Genomic DNA, 26583 nt, shown 5'->3' on the forward strand with positions numbered 1-26583 from the left:
TAGTGTACACCCCATCTAGTCTACCGCAATGTAACCAATTCCTCAGCACTGGTAGGATGAATAGCCACACAACTGTCAAAGTCCTTCTTTGTAGCGCCCATCTTCACAGCGACGCCGAATCCCTGGAGCATCTCGCCCACTCCCAGACCCAGGATGTGCAAGCCAACAACCTTCTCCTCCGGACCGGCACAGACCAGCTTGAACTCGGTCGGGTTCTTCTTCTTCTCCTCAGCCGGCATCACGTCGTAGTACATGGCCGTGAACCGAGTGTGGTAGATCTTGATCTGGTCATCGCCGTAGCGCTCACGGGCTTCGGGCTCGGTGAGACCCACGGTACCGACCTCGGGGTGGGAGAAGACCACCGTGGGGATGTTGTCATAGGAAAGCTTGGAGTCACGGACTTCGTCAGGGCCGAAGAGACGGTTGCCGAGTTGGCGACCGGCGGCAATGGCAACTGGTTTGGTATTAGCTTGACCATGATACGAGAAGGGAGAGCAGGGGACAGCATGGAGGGGAAAACATACCAGGAGTCAACTCGGCGTGACCAGTCACATCACCCAGAGCATAGACACCGTCGACACTGGTGTTCTGGTATTCATCGACTTCGATGTGGCCGGACTTGTTCAGCTTAACGCCGGGAACATCGAGGTTCAGGTCCTCAACCTCGGGCAAGCGACCAACGGCCCAGAGGAGCTCGTTGACCTCCATTTCCGAACCGTCGTTGGAGATAAGCTTGAGCAGCTTGTCCTTGCCCTTACCATCGCGGATGAGCTGCACCTCCCTAAGACCAGGGTGCTTCTTGTGGATGTGGATGCCAGAGGCCTCGTAGCGCTCCGTCATAGTGTTCTGAATCATGGGGTCGAACTTGCGCAGGAACGTCTCGCCACGGATGAACATGTGCGTCTCACATCCAACAGCGCCCATGACACCGGCCAACTCCACCGCAATGTATCCCGCACCGACAACGGCGATCTTGGGAGGCAATTCCTCGATCTCGAAGAAGCCATCGCTGGTGATACCGTGCTCGGCGCCCTTGATGTCCGGGATGCTGGGCCGCCCACCGACCGCAATCAAGATGTGAGGGGCGGAGTACCGTGCCTTGGAGCCGTCCTCGAGCGTCACCTCGATGGTCTTGGGCTCAACGAAGCCGGCGCGGCCGTGGACAAGATCAATGCCCTCGCGGCCCCAGTTGCGTTCGTAGATTCCGTTCAACCGCTTGATAGTGGAGTCGCGGATTTCCTTGAAGTGGCGGTAGTTCTTGTCGACATTCTCAGAGACGTCGTAGCCGTAGTGCTTGGCGACGTGGAGAGTCTCGTTGATGGAGGCGAAGTTCCAGGTCATTTTCTTGGGGACACAGCTGCAGGGATGATACTGCGTTAGCGACCAGATTATCTCAAATAGAAGAGGGAAAGGAAGGAAGAAAGAAAAAAAGCATCTTACCCGACGTTGACACAGGTACCTCCGGAGCGACCACTTTCCACGATCAAGGTCTTTGCGCCATACCAGCCGGCAGCTCTGCGTCCGCTACCGCTACCACCGCTACCACCACCGATGACGATGTAGTCATATTGCTTGACCTCAGTGGGGGCCATGTTGTTTGCGTCAGCAGCCGAGGAGGAGGATGAGAAATGTCTAGCGATAGTAGAGAGACGGGATGCGACCGAAGAGGAGGAGCGGAGAGCCAGAGTGCTTTGTCGGGGAAGAATGGTGGACGGGGTGGCTGTAGCAATGCCTTTACCCTGGAGCAAAGATGTCGCGACGATGGGAGAGGAGCGGGCGCGAATGCTAGAAGTTGGGGAGAGAAGAAGCCGGTTCTTAAGAGCCTGGGCGGGACGAGGACGGAGAGAGGGGCAGGAGAGCATGGAGTGCTGATGTGAGGGGAGAACAACAGCCACTGGCAGGCAAGGGAACTTAAAAGGTCGGAGGGACGGGGCGGAGGAGGGGCTCTCAAATAAGGAAAAAAAGCTGAGGGAGAGGAAGACGGATTGATGATTAGCTGGTCGGGGAATGGCGTCAATGACGGAAGCCCGCAATTAGTCAGTCAATCATTTTTCAGCCTACTTCAACAATCAATTAATTAATTAATATTTTTATTTTATTTTATTTTTAACTCTGAACATAAGGCTCAAATATTTGGACAATGGGATACATTGATCAGGGAATAATTATATCCGGAAGATGAAATTATTGAATCATCCACGCTGATTCTGACGCAATGGGCGAGCTGGTAGAAATACTACTTTGTATATTTCCCCGACTCTCGGGATGCACGTGACGGAGACACTCGGGGAAGTGATTGATAAGCAGCCAGTCAGTCTAGACTTATTGCAGAACTCGTGGGAGAAGCATCTAGTGAATTGTATTATCAATCTGGTGGGATTTTAGAGCCAGGGTTTTATCGCTACGATCTATGAAGCAGCAGTGACTCCAAAACCAATCTGCTTTCTCGATCTTGACATATTGCTTTGCAGTGCTCACATTCTTCCTTCCATACCATCATAACCTAATAGTAGTAATTTCACGAAGGATCAATCATAATTATAATTTGGCCCGCCTTCCACATGGAAGGTAGCAAGACGGGTCACCGTAAAGCTTGTTTCTCGTTCCTGCTGATCCCCATCCATGGCATCACATCCTTCATGCTTCCTAGTAGAAGTCACCTTTTCATACAGTCCTGATACCCGATCCCCGGCCGGATTATTGCCCCGGAAAAAGGTAGCGTGACTGGTGGCAGGGTCAATCCTCACTCCCACCTTCGATTGAGCGAGTTCCCCCAAGCAATTATGATAGTCCGTCTTTTCTGTGTCACTTTCATTTACGGGCATTAAAGCCCTGATGCCCTTTCCACCCAAGTGAAAGAGATCGAAGCTTGGCTGAAGCCGGAAGAGAAGGCGCGGAAGGGCGATACTCTCCCTTTCCTCGTTTGCAGCAGGCGACTGCGTATCGCCAGAGAAGAATGCTCCCACAACTACTCTCGTCGAGTCCTGGCCTTGGTGTCCCAGGAGAAGTACAAGATGCGACCGATGCTTCAGATCGTCATGACGAATATGCTGTAATACATCGCCCAGATCAAACCTGTCCGTCGAGTCATGACATTTGGAAAAGACGATCGGCTTAGTCTTTCGATGCAAATCGGTTCTCTGATGGGCCTCATACGGTGGGACGAACAATGAGACTGCACGAAGGATCCCATCCCAAGTGGAATCTGGGGATGATTCCGTCTCTAAAGTTGATAACTCGGTGGGCATGGAAGGTTGGAAAAGTGTTGCCCAAAGCTGATGGAACCATTGCTCTAGATTTGGCTAATGTGCGCGACATTGTTAGTCAATCTAATAAAAATAGTAGAAAGATAGCAGAAGAGATCATTATTACCAAAATGCCTAGAGCCTCGAGAACCAAGTCAGGGGACAGGGACTCGTCCTGGTCATGACTGAATGATTGGGCCAGGATGTTAGCCAGTTCTTCCTTCTCTGGGCTAGGCTCTTCCAAGGAACCGTAGTGAAAGCCGCGACCCCAAGTCGTTTTGTAGACTCTTAGTCTCATGATCAGGCAGAGTAAATCAGCCAAGTCTTTGACCTTCATCTGAAACTGGACTGTCCTCCCTTCGAGTAAGCGTTCCGCCAGCGGCGTCAGCTTCTCGGGGGTTGCAGACAATTTGGGATGGGAGGGACATATTGTAAGCATAGCATCGATAACATCTTCGGTAACGAGGGTGTCGAAACTAGTGGCGTGTGGAGGTGAAGTTGGCTGAGGACTACCGAGGCCGATGCTTCGAAAGATCCGATTAATCCTAACTCTGCAGTTACATTCCTCCCGGATAGGCCCCCAGCGACGACCGAAGCCGTCATCTTCGATCCCGAGAAGCTTTGTGCCTTGAAGAGAGAGCAGGATCAGCGCACGCTCAAAGGCTGGCAGCTCTAGCTTTCTGTCGTCTGCTCCGATGAGTGGGAGCGGGTGATAGGCGTAAAAGCAGAAGCAAGACCAGAGGACATCAATAGCTGTCTCTGGGATGGTGGTATCCGGATAATTCCTAGCAAGGCAACTTTGAAAGCTCTTTTTCGTCCAATCTGGAACAATATCCATGTGTCTTCTTAGCTAGTGTCCAGTATGGAATACCCCGCTCACTGGGGTGGACTCTCGTGTGGGTAGGAGTACGTACAAGGCTGCTCCTGGGATGAGCCTTGGATGCTATATGTGTAGAAGATGTCCCGTGGTGTCACTGTGGTGCTTTCTTCTTGGAGTAGACAGGTATGTAGCTGTGAAAGCACAGAATCTGAACAACTCTAGTCAGCACCATTATTTCATACCTCAATAGTACCAGCCATTTACCGACTGACCCGGTGTGGTAGTGTGAAGGAATTGATCAAGCCTCTTCTTCTGATCCCTGAAGAGTATGTTGAAGGCTAACCTATCCAAGACGGCCATTATGACTGTTCTTCTGAATGTTCCTCAGGGGAAGAGGGAGCGGTTTAACCTAGAATCCCTTTCTTCATACAACAGAGTCGCAAGTCTTATGGATCACCTTAGAGACAATGATAAATGAATGGGGCCAATGCGACATGGGGGCTACGGCCAAGGCGGCTGAGGCGGCGAAGTCAGCAGCTACAAATTAGATAGGTTAGTACCCAAGAGCCTCTCCACTGCGAAGACCACTAGAGGAATTGGTGCCTATTTATTCCACTTACTGTCTACAGACCAGTCATATTGTCTTATTTGCCGGCTAACCGGCTCAGCCTTGTTACTAGTAGTGTACCTAGCTGGGATTCCGAGAGTACCTACCTCGCCTTAGCACCTTCTTTGTTCATTGCGGCTACTTGATCTCGCAAGGCGCAACGGACAGGGCTGGCCTGATATCGGTTAGTAGTAGCCCGCGATGGGGACTACATTCAAGTAGTAAAGAGACCATAAGAAGGTCTTCTACAGCCTCTTAATTCGACTTAAACCGACTTGTCGGAGCTTCTCATTCACATGCTTCGATGATTGACAGGCCATCAAGCAGCTTACCACAAGATTTTACTCACGTCACCTTGGAAGGATCACAGAACCACTGGGCTGTGCACCCCTGCCAAGTAACGGTTGTGAGATGCCCTCATATTGAATAAATGGTCAACGCAGTATTTTGAGGTGCTAGGCGATCCTAATAGGGGCCAAAATTCATCGGAATCCTGCGGATCATCCTTAATCCCTATACAACAAAGGGAAAGCCCCGTGACCCTGTAACATGTCTGTTATCTAGAATCATTTATTGAAGTCTATAGTGACTCGGTTCTGCATTGAAATGATAATAGTCTACATGTACTCCTAGCCACGGTCAACGGACTAATTGACCACTTCAATTCCTGTTATCTCCAAGAATTATAGTAATTCATGACACCAAAAGCTTTAACGATCGAACCGGTGATAACTCGGAAGCAAAGTGGACCCTGAAGCTGCCCGCCCCCAATACTCGAAGGGACCTCACCGTCCTAGACGCCTGTAGGGCTCTTCAATCTAGATTAATTCTGTTGGTTCAGGGTCCAGGTATAGAATGCTAGTTGATCTGACCCGCCCTAAGCCGAGAATATGACTTTACAGCCCCTGGTATTCGTTCAATAGGTCACTGGGTCCAATGCAGCGCAATACTACTCTGGTAGCTATCGAAATCGCCCCAATCCTTTCAATGCAGTGCCCCGATACATAGAAGAGCAGCAAATCTATATAAATTCCACTTTGTCTGTTCCTCTTCGTTGTTCATCCATCCGTTCATTCTACTGTATAACACTCATTTACTATCAACCATTGCCCTCCTCACGCTCATTCTCTAGGCCACTCGTTCTTTTGCTTCACTGTTATTATTCATAATCTTTTTATATCGTTTCCGTTGGTATATTTCATGACAAAATGTGGTTCAACCTCACCACCAATCAGAAGGCCTTCGCTTTGGCTTCTTTGCTCCTAACGCCCGGTGCCTTAGCAGCTGCTATCCCGCCACGCGAAATCAACTCGGACTTGACGACACCCTCATTTGTCGCTGGTGTTCCGATAAACACACACGTCCCTACAACTGGAGCGGATGAAAGCCTAACCTCCGACCCAGAAGTAGGTGTGACCTGTCCGGTGAGTACCAATGCTCTTCCTTTTCTCTTCTTATTTTCTTTTTGTCGCTGTTTAGTTCTGACACATCCAATCCCAGACCTGCGATAAAGACGGTAACCCGAAGAGCATCTGGGAAATTATTGCTTCCGGGCAGCCGAATGCTGCTCCCAGATCCGTCGACGAGGACCCTTCCCTGACTGAGCGAGACGACGGTACCCCGAAGTACATCTGGGAAACTCTAACTGGAGCGGATGGAAGCCCAACCTCCGACCCAGAAGTAGGTGTGACCTGTCCGGTGAGTACCAATGCTCTTCCTTTTCTCTTCTTGTTCTCTTTTTGTCGCTGTTTAGTTCTGACAGGTCCAATCCCAGACCTGCGATAAAGACGGTAACCCGAAGAGCATCTGGGAAATTATTGCTTCCGGGCAGCCGAATGCTGCTCCCAGATCCGTCGACGAGGACCCTTCCCTAACTGAGCGAGATGACATTGATGCGAATGACATTAACTCCGACCTTCAAGAGGAGGACACCCTGAGCGGACCTTCAGATGATGATGTTGCTCCATCCAAGACTACACGCCAACCGTCGACCGAGGTGAAACGGGCTGCCAAAGTCACCGGGGATGCCAAATACAAGAAGCTTAAGGAAGCCCTCGGGAAAACACCAGAAGTTGGCCAGGGCTATGCCATCAAAATCAGTATGTACCAACAATTCTCCGTCCCCAACTTGCCATCCTATCATCCCAGGTGCATTGTGCAGTAATTCTGATTGAACAATCTCTTTAGGGAGTGAACGAGCTCGAATCGCCGGCAAGAAGGCTCCCGACCATTACTTGATAGCTGCAGGCTACGTGACCGAGCGAAAAGAAGGTGGCGTCACCTATCTCAAGTTTGAATCGGGATGCTGGGACATTCAGCTCGATGGCAAGAAGATTGTGTTCACGGACCGCGGTGCCAGCAGCTGGTATGAATGGAGCGAGACTAAAATGGAGGTGCTCGGTAAGATCAGGTCAGGCGTGGACAACACGGAGGTCGAGAGATATGGGGAACAGATTGCCGCCAAGATGAATAAGAAGGGTTATAACACCCTTTTTAACAACTGTCGGGATTTTGTGCTTAAACTGTATGCCGAGATCAAGGCTTGATTGGAGAGTTTGGGGTTTGGGCCGGGGTTTCTGCTGGTTATATTATGTCAAGAGGTGTTCTGTCATGTTTTCGAATGTGATAGCCAGAGGTATCTAAATGTCGAGTTGTTTTGAAATTACTTCCAGATTCACAACCTTTCCAGCATTCAATATATGTAGCCGTGGACTAGTCCTTTGTCGGACATGATGCAGAATGGTCAATCCGTTACTAGCCGGTGTTATTCCATCGCAATACTGGATCAATTGAGTGAGGGAGAGCGTTGCTGCCCAGGTTGATTGACATTGAGGCCGATTGCTAACCAGTAATTCCTAGTAGTACGTGGGGGCCACGCCAAGGTTGGCCAGGTGAAAGACGGAGCATGAACAATCTTAGATTTTAGCGCTTAGTAGTGCTTATTTATATACAAGGGTTTTGAATGGGGGCCAAGGAATGCCACACACTCAACCACACATGTCCAATGTTATCTATTTATTTCCTGTTGGTGAAACTGGTCTATTTGCTGGTAAATAAATTATATTAGGCCATACTTTGCTCAGTATCATGTTTGATTATTATGGGTCATTCCCACTACACTGTGATGTCTGCGCTAGTGATCGAGAAAATGAAAAGAAAGACTAAAATATAATTAAATAAAATATAATAAATAAATAAAGACAGTTTTCATCTTCGCCCATCCGTTATCAATAGAGCATAATAAGTACAAATGTCCTCCAAGTACTAGCAAGTACTATGTCCAGCTCAACTTGATCTTTTTCACCACCTCCAACTTAGCCTTGCGCCAATTGTACCCAGCTCTGCCAGCGGAGCTACTGCATTGCATGCAGTAAGATATAAAATGCCTCGCAGCCCGCGGACCCATGACACTTTTCGAAAGCCTCCTCTTTTAATTTCTTAACTCCTTCCTCCTCGGCCTTTTTCTCCTCGGGTGTTAGCTGTTTGGTCTCGGTCCCTGAAGAAGGTTTTCAGCTTTTGTTAGCTTCGGAGCAGCGCAAACCCAGAATATAGTTAGAGAGGCAGGGAGCAATGATTAAAATAGCACATACTTGCTGCGATATGCTGGCTCTCTCGTTTCACCTGCGTTGTGGATTCGTCGGTAGTCTGTTCATTGTCTTCGCCTTCACGGCAAGACTGGAGATGATTGGGTTAGATTTTAGCAAGACCGAAGTTAACGGGGGTCATTAGCACTCACCTGACAGTCTGGGACGCCTTCATAAGGGAGTGAGGCTGGACTGACATCCCCTTGACCGGTAGGAACTTGCGTGTTGGTTGGTGCCACAGAGACTGATGCCGAGTCAGGAAGGCTCGCGGGGATAGCAGCTGCTGAGACCCCAGATGCCAAGAGCAAAGAAGCTAGAACAAAGACCTTTTGCACAGTGATCTGTCTGGACCACATTTTGACAATGGATGTGTTGATAATGACAAAGTAACGATTGATATTTGCAATGATAGAGAGTAATGAATGGACTTGTGCAGTATTGAAGGAGAGTGAGAGTAATGAAAGCAATAGCGGACAAACGAGGAGATTCTGAATGAATGATTGCCTAGTGATGGTAGCATTGAGGAGGGCATGACCGGAGTATATATAATTATACTGATCTCCTATATAAATTTAGCAAGACAGCTCATATTGTAGTTCTAGGACAGTAGTACTGGGGCGGTTTCAAAAACTACCGGGGTATAAAATTGCGCCGACTACTTTTTAGGGCATTAAAGGTGCACATCGAGTATGAGCAGGACTTGGGGGCCAGCACGTTTCCTCCAGTATAGGGCATGAAGCCAGTGTAATCCGTTGACTACTGGTAATTTGGCCCCCGAATGTGGAAGCCTAGCACCAAGTACTGCGTTATTTTATTTGGAACCGAAGTACTGTTGCACTGAAGGGGCGGCGACTAAGTCAAGCGGACAGGGATTGTGGTGACAAGGCTGATCCAAAAGCAGCCGACGGACCTTGTAAACCCTGAGCAAGAATCACCTCTCGAGACGCATAGTCTTCAGTCTTGTCTACTCCGAGCGTGCAACGTCCATGCTGTAAGCTTGTTTTACAGTTGTAACACTAGTAGCGAACGAAAATATATACAAAATTTACGGTGCCAGCTGAGAAAGAGAAGCTCGGACAACCTTTCTACCATGTAGGATGAGATACACATTACTAGTGGGTAGCAGCAAGGCTGGGGCGAAAATAGCTAGCGACTTTCCTCTCATCTACCTACTATGTGCGCCGTATGTACGGAGCGTACTTTGAGTCTAATTAGGATGAACTCCGTGCGTTGCTCAGCCTCTCCCACAAGACCCACCCTCAACGGATCCCACGGGTCGTCCCACCGCCATTGATACTAGATGCACCCAGCAATTCTCAGAAAACACTCGAGAGAGGTATTCTAGATCCTATATCTTTACGGTAGAGGCTGATTGGTGGCATTGTGGTGCCAAAGGCCGACTTCTGGGGGTCTTTTCCCTGACATCCGGGGTAGAAGAGCGGAGCGGGAAGATCACTTAGCCGCCAAGTATCCGTCGCCAACCGTCAAACCAAGAAGGTGAGGTCTTCAGTTAATGATATAGCAGCATCGTGTAACCAGTTGCGGGTAATCAGCCGCAAAAAGTCTACTGGTCTTAATAGGCAGAGTTAGCACCTGGGAGGTGTGGTTCATGAACAACCAGAATTGGCTATTCTCTCCGCATCATCCATTTTAGCCGTTTGCAGCAGCCTCGGCTGCTCCTCACAGCAATCAGTAACCCTTACCAGCCGTGAAGGAAGCACTCTCTTACATATCTGCAGATTCTTGTTCTCTCAATGATCTGTTTGTCTGCTGGCTTCTGTTTGAACAACTGAAGACTGTTAATGTATTTCATGGCAAACCTGTTTACAGATTTGCATGATTGCATTCACACATCCTGCGAGAACTTGGCTCTTCATATCAAGCCTATTTCTGCCAATTGTTCATGGTCTCCTGAGTGTCATAACAAAAGGAAGTATTTTGACAGAATCATGTGCGATAGATAGAAGTTCTAGTTCTTGATTTTACGGCCTCGCCTGGTAAACACACTTCCTAGCAGTATTATTCGCGAAGTCATGTTCCTCCGTTAACTTTTGCCGGAGCTTAATACGAGAAGTACGAGCCCTACTTAGAAGCTGTTGAAGATATCGGGCAAGGTGTCTTGGCTCAGTATGTATCTCCTATGCCCTGAAATAGTAGTTCAGAACAATCCAAAGTTTGAGGGGCAGCCCCACCGATAAGGGCCGGGCGGTTATCGGCGGCGTCTCCGGTGAGAGACTCCATGACTCTCTCTCTGTGTGTGTCTGACTCTTACACTTCTCCCCTCTTCCTCTTCCTCTCTTCCTTTCTTCCACTCCCTGCTTCTACCTATACTTCTCTGTGGCTCCCCTGCTCCCTTTATCGAGCAGACCAACACACCATCCCCGCCTCCCCAAGATCGCAAACCCCGCCATAAAAATGGCTGCCGCGGAGCTGAGTCAAGAGCAGCTGGACCAGATCTACGCCTTTGCGGTCGATCTGGGCCGGAAGGCCGGCCAACTTCTGATGGAAAGTGTTGAGAAGCGCATCGGCGGCGGAGCCACGCAGGAAGCTGAGGAAAAGGACAGCGCCGTCGACATTGTCACCCAAACCGATGAAGGTATGCTCTAGCCCGTCCTCAACCTGCTATCGACTCGCATCTCACCAATGGACTGCCCTGCACAGAAGTAGAAGTATTCATTAAGAAAGCAATTCAATCCAAATACCCCACACATAAGTATGTCGCTGAGTCATTCCCCAATTCAAGAGCATTCCCCCAGCTGACTTATTCAGGTTTCTCGGCGAAGAGTCCTACGCCAAAGGACAGTCGCGCGACTACCTGATCGACGAGCACCCAACATGGTGCATTGATCCCCTAGATGGTAATAGCCATAGCCATACCCCCTCCCTGCCATCATGACATGAAATAACTCCCCTCACCTGAGCAGGAACCGTCAACTTCACACATATTTTCCCCATGTTCTGCGTCTCCATAGGCTTCATCGTCAACCACCGTCCCATCATCGGCGTGATCTACGCTCCTTTCCAGGATCAGCTTTTCTCATCCTGTCTGAACCGCGGCGCGTGGTTAAACGAGAAGCGCCGTCTCCCGCTCATCCGCAATCCGACCATTCCACCCATGCCGCCCAATGCTCCCAGCAAGTGCATTCTATCCTGCGAATGGGGCAAGGACCGTCGCGACATCCCCGACGGGAACCTGCATCGCAAGATTGAGAGTTTTGTGAACCTAGCAGCAGAAGTGGGTAGTCGCGGTGGCAAGGGAGGTATGGTGCACGGAGTGAGGAGTCTGGGAAGCGCTACGTTAGATTTGGCGTATACGGCTATGGGGTCATTTGATATCTGGTGGGAAGGTGGTTGTTGGGAGTGGTACGTTCTTTTGCCATGGATCTTTTCATCCCCCAGAGTTCTGTCTGGCTAATCCAAGTGTGGTGGGTAGGGACGTCGCAGCGGGTATCGCCATTCTCTTGGAGGCAGGCGGCCTGGTCACAACCGCCAATCCCCCGGAGGACCCGGACACCGCGCCCATTGAAGATGTTCGACTCGGCAGCCGACTCTACCTTGCCATTAGGTATGTGACACTCCTTTTCTGCCTTGTGGCTTAGCACGGCATCTAACTGTAATAGACCGGCTGGTCCGTCGGCGACGGAGACCGGACGCCAGACGCAGGAGCGCACTGTGCGCGAAGTATGGAAGCGCGTGCGACAGCTGGAATATACCCGGCCGGGCGCGTGAGCACCTCGGCTATAGATATACACCGTTATATGCTACTGATAGAATATCCATAATAGTTACTATACAGGACAGAAGCGACGAGAAGGAAAGGGAAGAAGACATCATATTGCACTATATACAGCAGCCAGATCCGCGTATGTACCTAATCAAACACACGTCATATCTATCATCGGGCTCTCTTCACTGAGCCCCGTTCCGTTATTTTTGGTCTTCCATAACAAGCAATGCACCGGGTATGCGAGAGTCTATACAGGAATGAATCATCATGAAACATGTCGGATGTTGAAGGGATAATAAAGAAGGAGGCGAAAGGAAGAAAGCTTTACAGAGTAGCCTTCTGCCTCTCAGCCAAATTCTTAGCCACAACATCCTTAACCATAGCCAACAAGCCAGGAACAGCCACCACATCCTTTCCAGTCCAAAGCTTGGCCTGCTCCAGACCCTGCCAGAGCAGCGCCTCCGAGCCAACGATAACCTTCCACCCGGCGGCATCAGCCAACTCGGCAATTTCAGTCCAGATAACAGGGTGGTAGCACATCTCCAGGATAACGCCCTTGGGCTTGCCATCCTCCTTAGCGCCCAACAACGCCGTCAGGACATTCCGGGCACGAATCTCCTCCTCGGTCTTAGGCGGGTAGTTGGGGATACCCGAGACAATAGCAGCGGGGGTCTCCAGGGTCTTCGCAACCTCGGGGTCTGTAACGTGAATCAAGGGCGCCTTGTCCGCGGACGGATTGCGCTGCTGATCCTCCTCCATGATGGCCTGAACCTCACTAGCATCACGGTTCACAATGTAGATCTTGCTGGCGCCGAGCCACTTGCGCATGACATAGATGGCGGAGCGAGCGGTACCACCACCACCGACAACGAGGGCAGGCTTGCCAGCGAACCGCTCGGCCGCGTTAGCGGTGTTCTGGATGAGGGCTTCGCGAATACCGATGCAGTCGGTGTTGGTGCCGACGTAGGAGCGGGAGCCGTCGGCATTGTCGCGCAGGAAGATGGTGTTGCAGGCGCCAGCCTGGCGGGCGTCTTCGGTGAGATCGTCCAGGTGCGGCATGATGGAGACCTTCCAGGGCATGGTGACGGAGGAGCCGACGAATTTAGGGTTGGCGCGGATGGAGGACAGGAAGGTGTCGATGGGCGGGGAGCGTGTATACGGGGGAGGGTAGGTAGCGGAAGTGCCGCAGACGCTGGAGAGGGGGATCTGAATCCAGTTCAGTCCGAGGTGGTTGTAGATGGCGGCATGGAGAGGAGGAGAGAGCGAGTTAAGGAGGGGGTGGCCGTAGAGGTAGGCGACGCCATCGCGGTCCTGGGGGATGGTGATGGGTTCTTCAGGTTGGGTGTTGTTGGAGGATGCCATGTTGGGCGGGTTTGTAGTTTAGTTAGTTAGCGATTTGTGGAGGATCGCAATGAATTGTCTTTTTTAATTTCGGAGAGGAAGAATTGGAGGGAGGGAGGAGGAGGGGAAATTAAGATGGGGAAAGAGAGAGAGAGCGAGAAGTGGGAAATTCAAGGGAATGTTTTAAGGGCCCCGCGAGCCACCGATGGCGGAGAAACGTTCGACGAAGGATGGATGCGGCAGGGTGAACCCTTTCCCGCGCTGAACTTCCGCCGGCCAAGTCCTTTCCCCAGCCTACTAAATCTCGTAGTTCAATCTCCCCCGGAATCTCCCCGAACTCAAAATCACGCGCATGACATTGAACCCATCACCAATGAGGTGCTGATCGGCTAAGTCCACTCCGTACTACTGCTGAGAATGCTCCGATGCTGCGGAACAATTGCAATTGTGTGCCCCTGGTTGGAAAACTCAACACCCCGCAATCGTAACGCTTGGACTTTTTGGTTCAATATCCCGGGGTTTGACTGCTGACTTCGCCCATTCATACTGCTTCTATTACGGAATTTGAGTTCACGACCATGCGCAAGCGCAACGTTAACGTCGACGGCAAGCATGAGCAAGGATTGGTTGCTGAGAGTGGACTTTTAGAGATTGCAGTCCTTCTACCAGCATGGTAAATAACAAAAACCCTCTTGGAAATATCAACGATGCCAAAAAAGTAGGTATACACACACAGAGCACTGCAGTGATGAGGAAGTCAAACTCTCCACTCAACCTAGGGACCCACAGGTTTCATGCGTGACAAGAACTCCTTGGCACATAATCCGCCGGTAAATGGTTCATCTGCTTCTGCCCCGGGTATCCATCGCACGGGGTGTTCATCTCCGGATTGTCTGGGGGGATTCTACTGAATTCTCACAATAACGTAACATTGCATACTTTGGGCAGGTAGTTTTGGATCAAGATCCATTCGGCAGCTATATCATGGACAAGCAGTTCGGGCAGCGCCTCCGGTGCTGTCTTTTACTAATTAACTACGAAACCTAGAACCCGCCAGTTGACATTAGTACTTTGATAAAACATAGACAACAAACAGTAGTAGAATTAGTACTTATCTTTCTATATTTACTCATTCAATACAAATATAATCTTTCTATAATTACTATTTCAAACACTACATAGAGTAAATAATAAATGTAAAAAATATATAAACAATATTTATATAGTATACCTTATCTGTGTGATGACTAATCTCTTAAATACTTAAATTTCTTATACAGTGTGCATATATTTAATCAGCTGATTATAATATAATTAGTTAAATTCTAGTCTATTGGATAAATTCTACTGATATTTTTTTTATAACTCTAAGTATTATATGACTAGTGATAGTACAGATTATTTTTCTTTAACTTATTCTTCTTTTTATATGTAGATTTATATTATTTACCTGTATGATTTAGATTTAGCAGACTAGAGACAGCAGTGGTAAAAACAAGAATTCAGGATATTTCAGTTATAATATCTGTTGGAAGGCCAGGGTGGCACTAAGCCTAAAGGGGAAGGCGGTCTAGTACCACTAGGCCTAAACAAGGTATTGACTCTTCCAAAGCAAAAGAAGTGGGTCTGGTAATATAAAATATAATTATATAATCCTTATATAATTAAGTCAGGTAATACTAATCCCAAATAAGAAACTAGATATTAGAATAATAAAAATAAATATAATTAATAAACTAGTTAAAAGGAAGCAAACCACCTTCCTAAATAAGAAATAAATAAATCCTAAGATAAGAAGTGAATTAAAATAGCTTGACTTGCTTAAAAAAAGTTAATTAAAAATAAAAAAGCTTTATTTATATTTAATTTATTAATAATCTAGATTATAAGTAAATTATTAATATTTAATCATTAAATAAAGAAAGTAAGATTAAAAACAAGATATATAATAATAAATAATCAGAATAATAATTATAATATCAAGAAATACAAGAATTTATATATAAAAGAATCTAGTTTATATTCTTCTTTTTAGACTGGAAACTCTATATAATTTATATAGAAAATACAGCCGATCTGGATTTTTCTAAATTTATTAATATTTAATAATTTAATAAAAATTAAATTAATAATAAAATAAGTTTATTAATTAATATACTCTTCCAGATTTATATTTATATAAAACTGTTAATTTAGCTGGTTTATATTATTTAATTCTATTTAAATTAAATATTTAATATTTTTTATATTTAGATATTGAATGAATTTTTAGAATTTTTAACTAATAAATTATTTAATAAATCTATCAGCTGACATCTGATTAGTTAGAATCTATTTTATTTTAATTTTATTTATATTAATTTATTATTTTAACTAATTTTTATAAATATTAACATATTTAAGTTTTAAATAATAAGGTGAATTGCTGTTTATCAAAATTTATATTATTTATATATTATTATAAATAATATAAACTAGTTATTTAGGATTAAATTTAATGGTTTTAAAAATTTAGATCTACTAGAGGAATTACTTACTGGCTTAAGTAAGAAATAAAAATTCAGCTTCTATAGTAGATAATATTATTATTTTTTATTTTTAAGATATCCAGTCAATTGGCCCATTGAAAAATTTACTTATATAAGTTTCTGAGCTTATTTTATTTATATTATCTGCAAATGCTGCATCACTGGCCATTTGAAAAATTGGATTTGTTTTGTTTGATTTGTTTGTATTGAAAAGTTGCAGGCTTGTTTTGATGGTCCAGGGTCAGGTGATTCTGAGTGATTTTGCTTTCCAATGATTTGGTCATGTGATTCATGAAATTTTAATAAAAAATCTGTATTATTAATAAAAACAATAGATAGAGTTAGTAGTAGAATTAGTAATTAATTATCTAGAATTTAATCAATTTAATTAATTTAATTAGTTTGATTATTTTCATCATTTTTATTATTTTTATTATTTTCATTATTTTTACTATTAAAAATTCTTGAATTATTTTCTTCTATAGAAAATTGGTTGGTTTCAGGAATTCTTGAATTTTTATTAATAAATTTAATAATTTTATTTAATTTTTCTTGATTTAGGGCTTCAGGAGGATTTAATCCTAAATTTTTCTTATAAAATTTATTAATTTTCACAGATAAATGATTATATAATAAATTTTTATTAGAAATATAATCTTTTACTTGAATCATCTTTTGCTTAATAAAAATTTATATTTTTTATATATTAGAAATAGTATAGTTAATAAGATAGTTAATCAGGACTCTTGGATTTAGCTTACTAAGATAAAATAACTTAATAATTTTTATATAAGCTTTTATACTATACTGCTTTAGATTAGTTAAATCAGGTTTTTTATATAAAAAGATAAATAGGTTTTCAAGATATTTATATAATTTATTATATAAGGTTTTCCAGTTATTTACTTTATTTAATATTTTATTTAATATATATATTATTATTTCAGCTGCTTCAGGCTATAAAAAATAAGATAATCTTAAATTAATTATTAAAATATATATTTTATATATAATTAGAGCTCCTGTTTTTTTTGTAAATATATTTTATTTAAAATAATTTTCAGAGTTCTGAATAGCTTGAAGCCCTGATTTTTTATAAAATATAAAATAATTAAATAGATTAAAGTTATTATGTAAGTGAAAATAGCAAGAATTTATCTTGAATTATATTTATATAAATTATATTATTTATTTTAATAATTAATATATATTTAATTTGTTTGCAAGTATTTATCTAAGATAATATTTAATAAATAAGTCATAGATATAACTTATATATTATTTATTTTTAATTTCTGGAGGTATGTGTATAAGATCTCAGTATAAATAATTAAATAATATTTAGCTTATTTGCATTAGTTTATAAGATATTTATTTATTTATATATATTATATAGCAGATTTTATAAAAATTAAATTTACCTGTTTTAGATAGGGCATTTAAGTAAATATTTATAAATAATTTTTTAATATTCTTAATAATTTCTTTATCAGGATAGCTTATTTGTTGATATTATAAAAAAACAGATTTTCTTGATTAAATTAGATTTATACTGTTTATATAATTTAATATAAATTTATATAGTTTATTATTATGATTTTGATTAATTTAATGACTTTAGTCAATTTGATGATTTTAATTATATAAATAATTATTTTCATGATTTTCTTTATAATTTTAATTATTTAAATCATCAATTTTTGTATTAATTTTTGAATGAAATATTTGGTAATTTTGTCTGTTTTATTATATTTATTTTTATTTTATTAATAAAATACTATTTTATTCATTGATTTTGTATATTTGGTGGTTTTTGTATGTTTTAAGTATATTTTTATATAAATTTAAATAAATATTATCTTCCTTGGCCCTGCCAGCAGAGATTATATTTAAATAAAAATAAGATATATAAACTATATTTTTTAATTTAAATTTAATTAGTTTATTTCCAATACAAAGAGTAAGTCTGATATAAATAATTTTAGATTTATATATTTTTATATTTATATTATTAATCAAAACAGCAGTTTTATTATTTATAGATATATAATCAGTGAATTATTATAGATTATTATAAATATATATATTAGACTCTGTATTAAAGATCTAGATATTTTCTATATTTATTTTATTTATTTAATTTATAAAGATTTATAGAATTATAAAACTAAATAAATTATCAGAATTTTTATCAGAATCATTGTTTTTATTGAATTTTTGTTTTATTTTTTTAAATATATATTAAAATTTATTATTTTTACATGTTTTTTTAAATTTTTTAATGATTTTTAGATCTGGTTTCTAGTATTTAAATTATTTTGCTTTATTTATATAAGAATATTTATTAAAAAAATAGATCTTATTATTTAGTTCTGATTTATAAGAGTATTTTAGTTTATTTATTAATTTTGAATAATTTATTAAATTTATTAAATTTACTGAGTAATCTGAATCAGATTAATTTTTAAAAATTATATTTACTATTTTTGATTAAAATTTTAATTTTATTTAATAATTTTAGTAGAGTTTTCTGATTCTATAGATTATCTTATAGAAATTAGGAACTTATTCAGAACTTTTATTTAGTTTAATAATTTTTTTAAATTATATTATTAAAAATATTAGTAAAAGTATTAAAATTAACTTTAAAAAGTTATATTATATATATAATAATTATTAAATCTTTAATATTTATATTTATTTATATTTTATATATAAATTTTTTTATATAGAGATGTGGGTCTCTAAGCTAGAATAAAATAAAATTTATAATAAATAATATTTTTTAATTAATTTATATTTTTTTACTTCCATAATAGGGGCCAGTTTATTTTGTAGGATTTATAAAATTTTATATATATTATTTATATTCAAAACTGACTGTTTATGGAAGTGAAGCAGTAAATTATATATAATTAATAATATAATTAATAAGCCAGTAAAAATCATATAATATTCTTTAAAAGATATCTTATAATCTTATATATAATTATAGTAAATTTTATGTTCTTTTATTAATAAATCAAGTAATATTTATACTGTTTATTTAATTTATTATATTTTTAGTTTATTTAATTATTTTAATATATTTAGCTGGTTTAGTTAATCAGGATTAATATATTTTTATATTTATTTTAATTTAATAAGACTTTTTATATTTTTAATCCATACCAGCTAATTATATGAGGTAATTAATTAATTAATAAACTTGTTTAATTTTATTATTTTAATTAATAATTAATATAAATTAATTAAATTTATCAGAAATATTAAATATAATTAAGTAGGTCTTTTTATAAAGATATACTAGATTTATAATTATTAGAAGATTAGAATAGTATTAAGTTTAAAGAGAAAGATAGTCTAGTACTATTAGACTTAAATAAGATATTAATTCTCTTAAAATAAAAAAATAGGTCTAATAATATAAAATATAATTATATAATTCTTATATAATTAAGTTAGATAATACTAGTTCTAAATAGAAAACTAGATATTAGAATAATAAAAATAAATATAATTAATAAACTAGTTAAAGAAAAGTAAATTATTTTTTTAAATAAGAAATAAGTAGATTCCAAGATAGGAAATAAATTAAAATAATTTAATTTATTTAAAAAGAATTAGCTAGGGATAAAAAGACTCTATTTATATTTAATTTATTAATAATCTAGATTATAAGTAAATTATTAATATTTAATTATTAAATAAAGAAAGTGGGGTCAAAAGCAGGATATATAATAATAAATAATCAGAATAATAATCATAATATCAAGAAATATAAGAATTTATATATAAAAAAATCTAGTCTATATTCTTTCTTTTAGGCTGGAAACTCTATATAATTTATATAAGAAATACAGCTGATCTGGATTTTTCTGGATTTATAAATATTTGATAATTTAATAAGAATTGAATTAGTAATAAGATAGGTTTACCAGCCGACAATATCTAATATTATAATTATATTAGTAAAGGTTGAAATAAAGTTAGAAAGATCTATTAATAAAAGAAAGCTTATTAATCTTACTAGCTTGTAAACTGGCAGGTGTATTACTAAAAAATTTACTAAATTTAATTCTTTTAGAAGAAGAGAACTATAATAATTAATAATTAAATATTTTAAACTTCTAGTTTCTACTGGAAGTAGTAGAAGTTATTATAGTATTTATAATAAAGTCTTATATCTGAAAAATATAAAAGAGATTACAGAGAGATATATATATAATATAATAATTCTTCTAAGGATAAAATCTGATAAAGTAGCTAGATATCTGGAGAATATAACTAACTTAGAAAATCTATTATTTTTTTAATAAATAATATCTAAAATAGCACAGGCAATATAAAATATAATATAATTTTTTTTATTATTTTAATATCTGGTATAAGCAGTTACTTAAAAAATAAATATATAAATATTCTAGGAATCAGTATATTCATTTTAAACTATATTAATAATACAGATTTTAGAATTAGATATCAGAAATAAAGTATTGAAGTAATTATTATCCTGGGGATTATTAGAAAAGGAAATTATAAAATCTATAAAAATAAAAAAATTTAAAAAAAATTATTTATTTTTTTATTAATAATTAAACAGTTATTAACATTAATAGTCTGATCTGGTTTAAAAAATATACTGAACTTATTATAATAATATATAGTATACTGTATTTTCTTAAAAATAATAAGAGTATCTAATTAGTCCTATTCTAGACTATTATAAAAGATAATAAAATAAAAAAAAGAATAAGTATTAGTAATTAATAATAATACCTGTAGAATTATTATTATAATATATTTATAATAAGTTATATCTACAGACATAATAAAGATAAAGAGTAAATAATAGAATAGAATAAGATATAAAATAGTTAAGTAGTTAGTTAAAGAAAAAAAATATAGAAATATATATATTAAAATAATAATAGTAAATATATAAAATTATAGTTATATTAAATAAATTTATTATTAAATTCTAATACAGAAAGATATCCGAGCCGCAGTAGATTCTAAAATAAAATATAATTATATAATCTTTATAATAAAAATATAGATAAAAGTAATATAAAATATTATAAAAATAATAAAATTTAGTAGCTCTGTATGCGAGGTCAGAAAAATATCTAAATATATTAATAATTATTATAAAAAATATTAAGAATCTTATTATAAATAATATTATTAACTAATTTATCCTTATTTTGACTATTAAAAAGAATAGTAATATTAAATATATCTGTAGTCTATGATAAAGCAATATAAAGCTAGCTATAAAAGAATATTTAATTCTATAAATCTAGACTGATATAAGTAAGTAATTAATTCTATAATTTATTAATTATTATAATATATGCTAGATATACAGGAAATTAGTATTATATTAAAGTAAACAGTAAGATAGTATTTATTATTAATAACTTATAGTAGTAAATAAGCTGATAAGAATTTTTCAGAGAAAGATTATTAATTTTAATTTTAAAAATATATTTAATAAAGTATTTAACTGTACATCTTGTACTGTTGTAAAGATTATTTAAAAAATTAATATTATATATAATTATAATTAAAGCACCATGCTTCAGGTATAAATAAATTAAAAATAAATTATTAAAATAGATATTATTTAGAAATTTTATAATAATCTTATTTGGATGGACCCATGTCTCCTCTATATTTATAATATAAAAATTATATAAATAAAAAATATAGACAGTACTAGGTATATAATTAAGCAGTATATTATTTAACTTATAAATATTTTTATTATAATATATCAGAATAGTATATCTATTAAAGAATCCAGAATAATCAGAAATATGGCATAGTAATACTGGAGGATAGATATAATTAATAAAAAATATTAATTCTATTTTATAGAACTTGATTACAGCAGAAAAAGATATTTAATTATAATAAAAATTATTATAAACTATATATTATAGCCAGAATAGTAGATTATAATTATTAATATTTGTCGGCTGGTAAACCTATCTTATTACTAATTCAATTCTTATTAAATTATTAAATATTAATAAATCCAGAAAAATCCAGATCAGCTGCATTCCCTATATAAATTATATAGAATTTCTAGTTTAGAAGAAAAAGTATAGGCTAAATTCATTTATATATAAATTCTTATATTTCTTAATATTATAATTATTATTCTGATTATTTATTATTATATATCCCGCTTTTAATCCTACTTTTTTTATTTAATAACTAAATATTAATAATTCACTCATAATCTAGATTATTAGTAAATTAAATATAAATAAAATCTTTTTATTTTTAGTTAACTTTTCTTAAGTAAATCAAACTATTTTTTATATACTTCTTATCTTAAGATCTATTTATTTTTTATTTAAAAAGATGATTTGCTTTCCTTTAACTAATTTATTAATTATATTTATTTTTATTATTTTAATATTTAGCTTCTTATTTAAAACTAGTATTATCTAACTTAATTATATAAAAATTATATAATTATATTTTATATTACCAGATCTACTTCTTTTTATTTTAAAAAAGTTAATATCTTTTTTAAATTTAGTAATATTAAATTATTTTTCTTTTTAAACTTAGTACCACTCTGGTCTTCTAATAATTATAAATCTAATATATTTTTATAAAAAAACTTATTTAATTATATTCAATATTTCTGATAAATTTAATTAATTTATATTAATTATTAATTAAAATAATAGAATTAAATAAACTTATTAATTAACTAATTACCTCATATAATTGGCTGGTATGGATTAAAAATATAAAAATCTTTATTAAATTAAAATAAATATAAAAATATATTAATTTTAATTAATTAAATTAATTAAATATACTAAAATAATTAAACAGGCCAAAAATACAGTAAATTAAATAAATAATATAAATATTATTTAATTTATTAATAAAAAAATATAAAATTTACTATAATTATATACAAGATTATGAAATATTTTTTAAAAAATATTATATAATTTTTACTGGCTTATCAGCTATATTATTAATTATATATAATTCACTATTTTATTTTTATAAATAATCAGTTTTAAATGCAAACAGTGTATATAAAATTTTATAAATCTTATAAAATAAACTGGCTCTTACTATAGAAGTAAAGAAATATAAATTAATTAAAAAATATTATTTACTATAAATCTTATTCTACTTTAGCTTGGAGATCTATATCTCTATATAAAAAAATTTATATATAAAATATAAATAAATATAAATATTAGAGATTTAATAATTATTATATATATAATATAATTTTTTAAAATTAATTTCAATACTTTTACTAATATTTTTAATAATATGGTTCAAAAAAATTACTGAACTAAATAAATATTCTGAATAAATTTCTAATTTTTATAAAATAATTTATAAAACCAGAGAATTCTACTAAAATTATTAAATAAAATTAAAATTTTAATTAAAAATAGTAAATATAACTCTCAAAAATTAATCTGATTCAGATTACTCAGTAAATCTAATAAATTTAGTAAATTATTTAAAATTAGTAAATAAATTAAAATACTCTTATAAATCAGAACCAAATAATAAGATCTACTTTTTTAATAAATATCTTTATATAAATAAAATAAAATAATTTAAATACTAGAAACCAGACCCAGAAATTATTAGAAAATTTAAAAAAATATATAAAAATAATAAATTTTAATATACATTTAAAAAAGCAAAGCAAAAGTTTAATAAAAATAATAATTCTAATAAAAATTCTAATAATTTATTTAATTTTATAACTCTATAAATCTTTACAAATTAAATAAATAAAATAAATATAAAAAATATCTGGATCTTTGATACAGGGTCTAATATATATATTTATAATAATTTATAATAATTTATTGATTATATACTTATAAATAATAAAACTACTATTTTAATTAATAATACAGATATAAAAGTATATAAGTTTAGAATTATTTATATCAGATTTATTTTTTATATTAAAAACAAACTAATCAAATTTAAATTAAAAAATATGGCTTATATATCTTATTTTTATCTAAATATAATCTCTGCTGGCAGGGCTTAGAAAGATAATATTTATTTAAATTTATATAAAAATATTCTTAAAATATACAAAAACTGTCAAATATACAAAATTAATAAATAAAATAATATTTTATTAATAAAATAAGAACAAATATAATAAAATAAATAAAACTACCAAATATTTCATTCAAAAATTGATACAAAAATTGATAATTTAAATAATTAAAATCATAAAGAAAATCATGAAAATAATTATTTATATAATTAAAATTATTAAATTAATCAAAATACTAATAATAAATTATATAAACTTATATCAAACTATACAAACAGTATAAACCTAATTTAATTAAAAGAATCTGCTTTTCTATGGCATCAACAAATAGGCTATTCTAATAAAGAAATTATTAAAAATATTAAAAAATTATTTATAAATATTCACTTGAATATCTTATCTAAAAAAAGTAAATTTAATCTCTGTGAGACCTGCTATATAATAAATATAAATAAATAAATATTTTATAGATTAATATAAATAAGCTAAATATTATTTAATTATTTATATTAGGATTTTATATACATACCTCCAAGAATTAAAAATAAATAATATATAAGTTATATCTATAATTTATTTATTAAATATTACCTTGGACAAACACTTGTAAATAAATTAAATATATATTAATTATTAAAATAAATAATATAATTTATATAAATATAATTCAAAGTAAATTCTTATTATTTTTACTCAGATAATAACCTTAATCTATTTAATTATTTTATATTTTATAAAAAATCAGGATTTTAAATTACTCAGAGCTCTGAAAGTCAATTTAAATAAAATATATTTATAGAAAAAGCAGGAGTTCTAATTATATATATAATATATATTTTAATAATTAATTTAAAATTATCTTATTTTTTATAGCCTGAAGCAGCTAAAGCAGTAATATATATATTAAATAAAATATTAAATAAAATAAATAACTAGGAAATCTTATATAATAAATTATATAAACATCTTAAAAACCTTTCCAATTTTTTTATATAAAAAGTTTGATTTAGCTAACTTAAAGTAATATAGTATAAAAATTTATATAAGAATTATTAAGCTGCCCTGCTTTAATAAGTTAAATCTAAAAATCTTAATTAATTATTTTATTAGCTATATTATTTTTAATATATAGAAAATATAAATTTTTATTAAGTAAAAGATAATTCAAGCAAGAGATTATATTTTTGATAAAAATTTATTATATAATCATTTATTTATAAAAATTAGTAAATTCTATAAGAAAGACTTAGAACTAAATCCTCCTAAAACTTTAAATCAAGAAAAATTAAATAAAATTATTAAATTTATTAATAAAAATTCAAGAATTCCTGAAACCAACCAATTTTCTATAAAAGAAAATAATTCAAGAATTTTTAATATTAAAAATAATAAAAAAAATAAAAGTAATAAAAATAATAAAAATAATCAAACTAATCAAATTAATTAAACTAATTAAATTCTAAATAATCAATTATTAACTCTATTATTAACTTTACTTATTATTTTTATTAATAATACAGACTTTTTATCAAAATTTCATGAATCATATAACTAAATTATTAGAAAATAAAATTAATCAGAATTATCTGATCCTGGACTACCAAAACAAGCCTATAATTTTTTAATATAAATAAATTAAATAAAATAAACTGAGTAAATTTTACTATTTTTACAAGTATTTTTAACTGAGATTATATATAAAATATTAAAATTATAAAAATATGACCTTCCATCTTTTCCAGCTAATTAAAGAAAATTATAAAAATATCTATTTTAATATCAATTCACTGAAGCTGTAAAAATTGAATATTAATAATTATAAATAATATAAATATAGATTCTTATTCCAGTAGAAAAAGTTAAAAATTAATAAATTCTTTTATTAAAATGGATCTTTATATATAAATTTAATGAAAATATAAACTTATCAAAGTTTAAAACCTGTATTTATATACAGGAAGACTTATAATTAATATTTTTTTAGAAAGAAACTAGGACTCTAATCTTAGAATCTAGAATTTTAAGAATAATATTTATATTAGTTACAATATTTAATCTTGAAATATATTAACTAGATATAGTAAATATCTTCCTGAACAGCTAATTATATAAAGAAATTTATATATTATTCTCTTCTGGTTTCACTGTTAAGGGAAAGATATTTAAATTACTTAAAATTTTATATAAATTATAAAAGTCACCTTTACTCTAGCAGCAAATAATAAAAGAAATCTTAATTAAGTTAAAATTATAACTAGTGAATGAAGATTCCTGTGTCTTTATAAATAATTATCTAATATTAATTATTTTTGTTGATAATATAATCATTATTTTTTATCAAAAAAATCAAAAAATATTTAAAAATTTCAAAAATGAACTGATTTATATATATAATATAAAGAAAATAGATAATGTAATAAAATTCTTGAATATTAATATTTTTCAGGACTATAAATATTGAAAATTATAGATATTTTAAACAGCTTATATTAAAAAGATTAGTTATTGATTTAATATAATTAAATAAAAATCATTAAAAATACCATATATTACAAATATTTAAAAATAAATAAATGAAGTAAATATTCATGCAAATCCTCATTAAATTAAATTATATCAGTAAAAAATTAGTTTTTTATTATATATAGCTA

At 34.4% G+C, this 26583-nt stretch overlaps 6 protein-coding genes across 6 annotated transcripts; 2 read left to right on the forward strand and 4 right to left on the reverse strand.

Moving 5' to 3' along the window:
* Positions 1-20: 20 nt before the first annotated feature.
* Positions 21-1862, reverse strand: glr1 (glutathione-disulfide reductase GLR1; the record flags this gene model as incomplete). The annotated part of the gene is made up of 3 exons (XM_041690618.1): positions 21-454; positions 525-1357; positions 1441-1862. 3 exons carry the CDS (start codon positions 1860-1862, stop codon positions 21-23), a joined length of 1689 nt encoding a protein of 562 aa, XP_041544185.1.
* A 666-nt stretch (positions 1863-2528) lies between these two features.
* On the reverse strand, positions 2529-4425 carry AKAW2_50765A (uncharacterized protein; the record flags this gene model as incomplete). The annotated part of the gene is made up of 4 exons (XM_041690619.1): positions 2529-3302; positions 3373-4067; positions 4160-4273; positions 4338-4425. The coding sequence occupies 4 exons, from the start codon at positions 4423-4425 to the stop codon at positions 2529-2531; spliced, it is 1671 nt and encodes a 556-aa protein (XP_041544186.1).
* A 1455-nt stretch (positions 4426-5880) lies between these two features.
* AKAW2_50766S (uncharacterized protein) lies at positions 5881-7218 on the forward strand (the record flags this gene model as incomplete). The annotated part of the gene is made up of 4 exons (XM_041690620.1): positions 5881-6096; positions 6173-6370; positions 6447-6771; positions 6860-7218. 4 exons carry the CDS (start codon positions 5881-5883, stop codon positions 7216-7218), a joined length of 1098 nt encoding a protein of 365 aa, XP_041544187.1.
* An 807-nt stretch (positions 7219-8025) lies between these two features.
* AKAW2_50767A (uncharacterized protein) lies at positions 8026-8612 on the reverse strand (the record flags this gene model as incomplete). Its single annotated transcript, XM_041690621.1, has 3 exons — positions 8026-8168; positions 8263-8347; positions 8409-8612. 3 exons carry the CDS (start codon positions 8610-8612, stop codon positions 8026-8028), a joined length of 432 nt encoding a protein of 143 aa, XP_041544188.1.
* A 2059-nt stretch (positions 8613-10671) lies between these two features.
* On the forward strand, positions 10672-11985 carry AKAW2_50768S (inositol monophosphatase family protein; the record flags this gene model as incomplete). Its single annotated transcript, XM_041690622.1, has 6 exons — positions 10672-10852; positions 10918-10969; positions 11026-11114; positions 11181-11619; positions 11690-11821; positions 11877-11985. 6 exons carry the CDS (start codon positions 10672-10674, stop codon positions 11983-11985), a joined length of 1002 nt encoding a protein of 333 aa, XP_041544189.1.
* Positions 11986-12307: 322 nt separating this feature from the next.
* On the reverse strand, positions 12308-13345 carry AKAW2_50769A (shikimate dehydrogenase family protein; the record flags this gene model as incomplete). The annotated part of the gene is made up of 1 exon (XM_041690624.1): positions 12308-13345. One exon carries the CDS (start codon positions 13343-13345, stop codon positions 12308-12310), a length of 1038 nt encoding a protein of 345 aa, XP_041544190.1.
* Between the last annotated feature and the right edge of the window lie 13238 nt (positions 13346-26583).

The sequence above is a fragment of the Aspergillus luchuensis genome, chromosome 5 (genome assembly GCF_016861625.1).
Source record: "Aspergillus luchuensis IFO 4308 DNA, chromosome 5, nearly complete sequence".
Lineage (NCBI taxonomy): Eukaryota > Fungi > Ascomycota > Eurotiomycetes > Eurotiales > Aspergillaceae > Aspergillus > Aspergillus luchuensis.